This window comes from Cygnus atratus, chromosome 18, assembly GCF_013377495.2.
Source record: "Cygnus atratus isolate AKBS03 ecotype Queensland, Australia chromosome 18, CAtr_DNAZoo_HiC_assembly, whole genome shotgun sequence".
Taxonomy (NCBI): domain Eukaryota; kingdom Metazoa; phylum Chordata; class Aves; order Anseriformes; family Anatidae; genus Cygnus; species Cygnus atratus.
In genome coordinates this window covers 6719591-6728961 of record NC_066379.1, presented here as the reverse complement: position 1 = coordinate 6728961, position 9371 = coordinate 6719591, and the positions used below count along the sequence as shown (strand labels likewise).

The window sequence follows — 9371 nt, the reverse complement described above, 5'->3', positions numbered from 1 at the left end:
CAGACTTGCTGAGTTCTTGTCCAGTTCCTGGGAACCCTTTTCTAAAAGTAGCCCCATGTTTGCCACCTTCCAGCCCTCCGGTCCTGCAGCAGGCTGAAGCAAAGGTTATCCGCTGTAGTTAACAGTTAAGTAATTTCTTATGTGAGTACTTTTACCCTTGGGTGAATACCATCTGATTCTGGAGATTTATTACTGCTAGTTTTTTGTTTATTTCAAGCAGTAGTGGAAGTAATGTCCTTTACGCATGTTACAGTACCCACTTTGATCTGGGCGTGCTAGGAGTGGAGCAAAGGAGGAAGAGAAGGTACCGACTCCTTAAGGGGTAGTTCCTTTTCATGCCAGTTAATCCAGTCCAACTACCATGTCATCGTGCTAGTTTAAGGTGTAAAAATGCTCTCCCTCCTCCCTCTTTTCCTCATTCTCTCTTTTTCCAGCCTCCTCCTTTCCTCCTGCATTTCTCGATTTCACTGTGACAAATGAGAGGGTAGGAATTGCCAGGTGGGACAAGACCCATGGCCCTTTGTGTCCTGTAACCACCACACAGAGGTGGCACCACTGAGGGTTGTCTGAGCAGAGACTGATAGACACAGAGTAAAACACCAAAATCGGAACTTTCTGGCTGAAATCTGAACTGCAGAGCAGCCTTTGAAAGACCTTCCATTGAGTTTCTAAACTCTTGGGCCTGAATGTCATATCATTTGCCCAGCCATAAACAGCTGTGAATTAAGCAGGCTGTGCTGATTTTTTGGCTAATAGATACGTCCAATAATGCTGCAGTGTTATCTTCATATCCCACTGGTGTTTGCATTGTAGATCAGGAGCTCAAGCTGGCATTTTTTTCAAGATTTAAAGGGCTGGCAGAACACTTATTCAGTTGTGCAACCTCCATTCACAGTATTTCTCAGATCCTGAGCATGGGGCTCATTTTTTGTCCTTTGACAGCCGCTGTAAATCAATAAGGCAGTTGGAGGTCACTTGTAGTCAATCAGTAACCAGAGCCTGCGAAGGGGAAAACACTAAATATTTGGTATAAAAACACAGGCTCCAGGCTCGCAGCTCTGGCTCGGGGTGACGTGCTCACAGCTGAGGAGCAGCAAAGGGCTCTCACCGACTCCAGCAGCTCCCAGCACCCGGGGCCTCTGGAAACCTGGCTCCGCACAACCCTGATGTAGATATCCAGCCTGCCCATAATCTTTTCCTGGCAATTGGCTATATGAGAATTTCACGCTATGTGCACACGGGGCGAATTTCAGCAAAGCAGGCGCGAGGTGCTTCAGGCAGAGGAAGCAGGGCTCGTGTTGCACAGTGCTCGTTCGGTGTTGGCTGCGTTATTCCTCCTTTTTGCAGGAAGCCATGCAGGAGCTTTGCTTCAGCCACCGCCCTCAGGAGCCCAGACCCACAGCGGGCAGTAATTCTTGTAGGGGTCCCTAATTCCCTTTGAAACAACTAGGAGCTAAGCTCTTAAATACCTCTGCCATCTGAATCATATTCCAGTGGTGTCATCATCTCTGTTTGCTCCTACTTCTGGAGCTGGTTGCCCATCAAAGCTTCTGCCTGACCTCATCTCTGACTCCCACAACGTGAATATTTCCTCTTTCTCAATTTCCTCCTTCCTTTGACCTTAGCTGCTCCAGGGTTTGTGCTGATGCAGGCCCCTACCTCTGAGAATTACGCAGCCACCTCTCCATGCTTGCTCCCTCGGGGCCCTCACGCCCTGAGCTGCCAGGTCCTGTAACAGGGGTGTGCTCTGTGAGAGGCTGCTCGCCATCACTTTTTTGCTGGTATTTTGTCCCTCTGCTAATAGAGCTCGGCTGTGCAGATGGTTTGCACAATAACCTGTGACTCATTTTCAGATCCATATGCTGGATGGTTTCCATTCAGCTGTAGCTGCAGGGTTTGCAGATCAATGCGTTGCACTTTTCATCGTCACTCCAGACCGGGAGGTGGGCAAGTGGTGCTGGTGCCAGCGGCTCTGTGCACTCCTGGATCACACACTCTGTGCACTCCTGCAGCTCGAGGGTCCAGCACACCTCCCGCTCCATCCCTGAGTCCTGCAGAGGTCCCTGCAGGTCTCCGTCCCTGCAGGTCTCTGTCCCTGCTCCCTCTCTTCCCACACATTGGCTCTACCCAGTGCCAAGCTCGGCACAGGTTCCAGGACCTTCAGACCTCCCGCTCTGCCCAAACTCAGCGCCAGCCCCGCTAACACAGGTGGGTGTCCATGGAAATGCTGCTGCTCTCCTGCTTGGACATGTTTGACTCAGCATTGCCCCAGCGGCTGCTGGCCTTTGCCATGTGCTTTGAAGAGGGTCGCCTGCCTCCAGCTCCACCACTGTGTTCTTTCCCAGCCTGCTTCCAGGCCAGGAGAGAAATCGAGTAGGCTTTTCCCTTTCTCTCATACTTTTGATACAAACTGGCATTTCCATCCAGCTTTCTGACAACCTTAAGGTTGCCTTGAAATATGCACCCTAGAGAACAGGACAGAAAACTGTGTGAACAATGCGAGAGGGATTTTCTGATCAGGAGCTCTGTGCAAGTACCTATTAGCCTTGCAAGGGCTTTAACTACATCCTTCAGTGCTTGGTCCTGTGCGTGTGCTTTCCTCGGGCTGGCTGACTGGTCAGACTTGAATTTTAGGCTTCTTAAGGGTTTAATAAGAGGCTGAACTAAAATATTAGCTTTGAGTGGCGGGCTAAGCTCTTCAAGGTCAGAAGGTGGAGAGGCTCTGCTCATGGCAGCCCTGTGCCCAGGGGAGGTGCTGCTGGGATGGCTAGGGATGGATTTCCCCCCGAGAGGGGATGCCCACGGTATGGCTCCTTCTGCCTCAGGGAGCAGCAGTTCTCAGACTGCATTTTAGACTTGAGCACAGTAATGTGCTTGCTGGAAAAGCCATACATCAGCTGCTTTTTGCTCTCAGCAGCTTTTGCATCCCAGCTCTTCTGGAACAACCGGGTACGTTTCCAGAGCCACTCAAACACTCCCACACTTGCAAAATCCTTTAGCTTTCGGAAGAAAGGACCATATAAAGCCAGTCTTTATTAAACCTTCATCCTCCAATGCCTTGGTGTTGGAAAGTATGGCAGGAACATGCCACTTCCTACAGCTTGCTTGTATGACAGATGCCATGGCCTGGGCTGGGGGTCTGGGAGGGCAGCGGGGCTGGCGCCTCTTGGCCCCAGGAGGGATTTGTCATGAGAACATAGGTAAATGTTACGAACCTTTAATTGGAATTTTTCTCACATACACTCAGGAAAGGTACAACAAAAAAAGCAAGCAGGTATTTTCTTGGTCAGCAGTCTGATCCAGGCTCCTCTCCCTCCCACCCAGCTTCTTCCAGAATTATACAGATAAGCAGAGATTTAGATCAGTTCCTGTTGCCGGAGCATTTCGGGTGCAACCCAAACCCAGACCACCAGGAGAGGAGCCTAGCTCTCTGCCTCCTTGGGGTCCCTGCCCATCGCTCGGCTGCTGAGCACAAAACCCACCATGAAAACTGAAGCTGGCCTCCACCTTTAACTTTTCAATTCACCTTCCCCACTGTTAAATTTCTTTCCCCCAAACCCTGACAGTTGCAAAACACCCAATGTGTGCAAGCTTTGGGAATTTAGAGGCTTGCATGCCATGCTGAAGTGCAACATCTACCTCCTTCATCTTCTTCTGCCAATCCTTATCGTACATAGGTGCGCAGGAGCAGGCACAGCCCCCAGCCTGCCTGTTGGATGTCAGCATGGAGCAGTGCTCACTGCACCTCCCTCAGCTCCCCGAGGTGTGGCTGGGGACTGCTCCAGCCCTTGGTTGCTTTCTGTGCCATGGTGGGCACTGCAGTGACCCAACCAAGAGGTGCCTTGGATGAGGTGACCCACCCCAACCAAGAGGTGCCTTGGATGAAACTCACCGTGTAGCCCTCATGTCCCACTTTGACGGGCAAGAACATTCCCCAGTAGAGGCAGGATTTTTCCAGGATCAACCTTTTCTTTATTTAAGGATTTTTACATAGCCAAATGTTACATTTTTGGACACATAAATGTTAAAATGTGTATATGCATGTTCACACCCACAGCCCACACCATCTTTCTTGGGGTTTTTATTCATGCACATATATACAGTGGCCTAGCACAAGATGTTTTCCATCGTTTCAAAGCATGCCCTAAAATGCTCAAATTGATAAATATCTTTAAACTGTCCACTATGTCTGTTTGTGTCCATGCATTTGTTCTTCACTGGCTTTGTGTCTGTGCACGTGTGAAAAGTCTGCAGACTGTGTATTGCACTTTTCTATTTTGGATTTCATTTTGACTGCTTTTATTTTACTTTCTCGCCTATAAAAACAGGCTTTCTGATGAAATTAAGCAATAAATCACTGCATGTGCTCAGATGTAAAGGATTTTCAAAAGCAAAACATCTGGCAGCACACCGCCATCCTCCTGCCTTGCACTTTGTGTGATAGACAGACAATATATTGATTAAAACAAAAATAGGAAAGTGCAATAGAATAAGGGTGTTTGCTGACATTGCTTTTATGACAGAAAAGTAATTTCAGGGGTGAGAGTGTGCCTTGGGCTTTTACATGGACCTGTTGTCCTGGGTTTAGGATCAAGGGAGTTCTTCAGTGGGAGTTTTCTCAGGTAAGGATTGCCAGCAGGTAGTAGTTGCCATTCAAAAAACAAGGTACAATCCAAAGGAAACTGCTAGGAATTAAAATAAGCAAATTCATAACACATAGATTGGTTAAATGTGCGCAATTGTAAATACAGACAATAATTTACAGGCTTTTCTCGTGAAATATATTAGTGCTGCTATGAGGAGACAAGAGTGTGACTTACTTATAATGACTTACCATAACATTTCCATACTGTAAATGAGACAGATTAAGTTGACATTATATATTACTTAGCTGTGTACCAATTAGCTACACAAATGCTATGAATTCCATCATTTATGATGGAAGCTATATAAAAATTGTATAATTACTGCAGTGAGTCATCTACTTAAATGGCATTCCTATATGGACAAATTGATTTCAATGCAAGATTAATAGCCTTTTGCTGCTGTCTTACGTGCTTGCCAAAGACCATACTACATTGTTGCTAAGCATCATTAATGGATTAAAATAAGGGTTCTGCATAATTCCTACACTGTATCTTCAAACAGCTCATTTAGTTTGTGCACTAGCCTAGCGCTTGTTAGCCCTACATAACACACAGGTCTGGGAGGCTGACACGTGTGCAGGAGGTTAATGTAATCCTAAGAACTCTTTCAAAAGCTCACAGGTTTTCTTGTGGATGACTTCGCGGAGTTTCCGTACACGCCGGATGCTGGAGGTCCCCACAAAGCTGTCTGGCTGTAGGACAGCCATGCCATTGTGGACATCTCCCATGATGATGAGCTGGCCATCCACTGTGGTCATGTTGGGACATGGGCAGCTCCAGTCCATGTTCAAAAGCGTGATTTCTAGTGGTTCCTTCCCCAGGAATTTTAATCCCATTTTTTCATCTTTGAGAATCTCCTCCACTGTCACCAGGGCATGTCCTGAGTCTTGATCTTCGGTCAGTTCTGTTATGCGGCCCAGGATAACAAAGTCGCTTTTGCAGAAGCTGGTCACCAGCTTCTGGCGTGGCTTGCAAGCTTTGCAGTGCGTGTTCTTCGGGAAAGGGCACATCTCTTCACATGCCTCCCGGCTCTCAAAGTTGTTCTCGTTACCTCCGCACCCGCCGTAAATGAAAGACTGGCACTGCTTTGTCAGGCTGTTATAGGCCCACCTGGGCTCATAGGCTTTGCAGTGGCCTTGGAGGGCTGGCAGATTGCAAATGTTGATTGGGCCGTTCATGCACGTTAACATACAGTTCTCATAGGTCTCAAAGTGGTTGAGGTTGCTGTTACAGTTCCCGTAAATGAAAGTAAAGCAGTTGTTTTTCTTTGCATCATAGTACCACCTGGTCTGCTCTTCTCCACAGTCTTCACTGTCTGGTTGCTTCAGGCACTCATCAGTTGGAAAGTGTGTTTTGTTCTGAGAAGCTTCTTTGGATGTGGGTTCTCCTTTGATGACTGACAAAGGGAAATCAGCCCTGAGAAGGCCACCGCTGTTTTTGGCCGTGCAGGTATAGATGCCTGCATCTTGAAGCTGGGTGTTGTAGATGACCAGCTGGGCAATGTTGGTGACCACAACATTCCCTCTGACGTGATTTGGCTTCATAATGACTTTTTCTTTCCCATCGACCTGCTTCTCCCATGTGATTTCTGGCTTGGGCCTCCCTGTAACGTCGCAGAGGAAGCTGACGGTCTCTCCCACATAGACTGACTGATGGACGGGGTTGTTCACGAGAGCCGGCGGCAGGATATCGATGATAGTTGTCTCGGAATAGGCGGTAGTAGGGCGAGCTGTTGTTTCTGGGGGGATAGGGCTGGTGTTCGGCCAGGTAAGGTGGTATCGACAGGTGACTACGTTCAATGTGATGCCCTTGATGCAAGCTTCTGCATCCATGTAGCACTTGTTGTAGTAGGTGAGCCCGTCGGAGGCACAGGTGAAGCTCGGCTCCTTCTCACACCTGTCCTTGCACTTGCACACGGGCTGCCCGTCCCAGATGTCGCACTCTGAGCCTTGCTGGATGCACATGAAACGGTCGCAGGTTGCCTCTTTGGGCATTCCCACCGGCCCTTTCTTCCCCTTGACATCCATGTACCGAGCCGCCACACAGCTCTTTGTCCCACAGACATTGGGACAGCACTTCTCAAAGGTCTCGCATTCCTGCATGGTAAGAAAACAACCCAATTACTGGGGACAGAGTTAAGTCCTCTTTAGAGACCCAGTAAGCAGAGACCCCAGAAACTTTTAAGGTTTCAAGCTCAGTGGACCCAAGTCTTTCACTCGATCCAAAACTCGGTGTCCCCACTGGCACCAAGTATAAACCCCTCCAGCATCTCCCAGGAGGTGGCTAAACACGTTGGGGGTCCTGAAGTGCTTCAAGAGAAGCCTCTAGAGAAGGAAAAGGTATTGCTATTTCTTAAACACTAACCACATCATAAGTCTTTCCTAGAGTCACATGGACTGCTTGACTACAGAACTAACAACCCCCTTTCAGCACTCCAAAATGCCTGAGGACAAGCCCTGAGAAACAAGAGCGGATGGAAAGACTTATCATATGGCTGTAGGCAGTAATCCTTCTTATTTTCCACAGAAGTATGTAAAGTATTATTTGAATTCCCTGAGACTAACAGCCTACTCTTGGAGGTGAAACTGCCAAGGATTTGTAATTGTTCACATTGTAGGGGAAATAATAGAATACCTCAAAAGTAAGGAAATTCTTGCTCCAAAAATAATTTTTCTATGGTATTTAGAAAAACAAACCCAAAACAGCTCATTATGGCTTCTCTGTCCTATTTTAGTCCTATTTTCAAATGCAGCATTGCTATTCTAGTAATTTATTACACCCCATCTTAGCTACAGTCAGCTCAAAATTGTGGTTAATTTTAGGAGAATTTTTGTCTTCTCTACAGAAAAGGTATTTGATATGTGTCCACTGAATCACAGTGGCCATTTCATTAGGGATTACTTTAAGGGACCATGAACATTGCTACCATGTACATGACAGGGCATACTTCCACCATGTGTTAAACATCTGCAACCCCCTGAAATCCAGTGGATTTCTCTGTAAGTGAGAACAAAATGTTTTTTAAGCTACTAAACTCAATAGTTTCCCCTGAGTCCAGTATCCTTTCCTTATTGGGAAAAAGATGACCTAATAACATAACTCTTTCCCTATTTCCAGCTGCACATTACTAGGTTTCAGAAGCAAAGTTGCAAAACGGTTTCAGCTGAGGTTAAGGAGCGTGGTTTAGCAAAGTCAGACTCCTGCATGTGAGTTCCCAGGACTCTGCTCAGACAAGGCTAGAGTGAGTATTTTTATCCAGTGGCTTCTGGCTTTCAGGTTTTGACCAGTAAATTATTAAAACAATGTTCTCTGCTGCTGCTGGGTTTTTACAAGTCTTTTAATATTCATTGCTGCACCTGGTAGCTGAAATAAAGAAGGCTTTATCGGGACTGACAAAAGTAAAAACAACACCTTCGTTCATAACACATGGGATGCATTGGAGCAAATCTCTTCATTTACTAGATGAGCCTTTTTCCCCTCTTTTTTTTTTTTTTTCCTCCACTACTTCTAGCACTGCAGAAACAACATGGCTGTAGAGCACGAACCCAATGACTTCTTTCTGCACGGTACGTGTGGCTGTCAGCCTGCTTTGGGCTGCAGGAACTTTGCTGTTGATGTAAGAGGCAGGAAGAGCAGGTATTTTCAGATGCCAGCTTGAGCTGGCAGTGCTGACAGGTTGAAAAATGTTTTTTAGGGTGGTAAGCTAAGCACAATTTGAGCTGGGAGCATCACAGAGAACATCTGCTTGGTCATTTTAACTATGCCGCTGTTCTGCACTCCGAGCACGCTTTATGTTTCAAAGTGCAGAAAAGGCTGATGATTTACATGTTAAATCAAATGATTTCATACAGAATTCCACCCTGGGAATATAAAGCATTGATGATGGCTACCAACAATAAAGAACATCGTGACACTGCTAAAATACTGTGGATTGGCCCCAAGGCATGCTGAGTTCTGGAGTATCAAATTCTGATGTTTCCTTTGACAAGAAAGCAGGGAAAATGATCAAACAGAGTGGCTGCTGTACCCACAGCAGCGTAAGTGACAGCTGCCACACACCTCCCCGCTTAACTGATAATTCATCAAACCTTTTCTATTTTATATAGGTCACGGGTCAATTAAATGCATGCATTGTCTGGATCAAGTCCAGCACGGTGCCGGTGCCTTGCCACATGGAATAGAAAGAGACCGTGGTGCAAGCAAGCAAGCTCACCAACAAAACCCACCGCCCGCAACGCAGAGATATAGAAATGTGCATCACTCACCAGGTCAGCTTCGCATTCCCTCTTGCAAGTGCTCTGTGCATCTACCCACAGGTTGGGGTTCATGTCATTTGGGCATATCCCCGCGTGTGAATACCGTATGGGAGGTAAAGCTCTCCCTTGCAGAGAGACCTCCAGAAGCAACAGAACACTGCTCTTCCCCAGCAAGATCCACATCCACCGAGTGAACAGCGCCAACAACATCTCAGAACTTCTCCAGGGCAGTGGCAGTGACCGAGCTGGAGGTAGTTCTTGTTTGCCTGGAGTTGCTTGTTTTGGTGAGCCTTAAATTTTTGAGGAACCCAAATGCACCTGACTTCTGTAAAAGCTTCAGCAAGCTCCTTTGCTGCCTCTCCTGATAGTGCAGCTTGGTCTGGACCTCATTGGATTAAAGGTCCTAGGAAGTTACCCCCTTATTTTAAGAGAAACGCTAATAGTCTGAGCAGAGTTAGCTCTATTTATA

The 9371-nt window shown here is 47.0% G+C and overlaps 1 protein-coding gene across 1 annotated transcript; it reads right to left on the bottom strand.

Annotated features, from left to right (window-relative positions):
- Positions 1–5230: 5230 nt before the first annotated feature.
- On the bottom strand, positions 5231–9112 carry WFIKKN2 (WAP, follistatin/kazal, immunoglobulin, kunitz and netrin domain containing 2). The gene is made up of 2 exons (XM_035558830.1): positions 8912–9112; positions 5231–6742 (listed from the first exon to the last, which is right to left on the bottom strand). Exons 1-2 carry the CDS (start codon positions 9110–9112, stop codon positions 5231–5233), a joined length of 1713 nt encoding a protein of 570 aa, XP_035414723.1.
- Positions 9113–9371: the final 259 nt, after the last annotated feature.

Coding starts and splice junctions, on each gene's coding strand:
- WFIKKN2 (XM_035558830.1), bottom strand. CDS start 9,112: ATGTTGTTGGCGCTGTTCACTCGGTGGATGTGGATCTTGCTGGGGAAG. Junction 6,743..8,911: donor GGGAATGCGAAGCTGACCTG/GTGAGTGATGCA, acceptor CTTACCATGCAG/GAATGCGAGACCTTTGAGAA.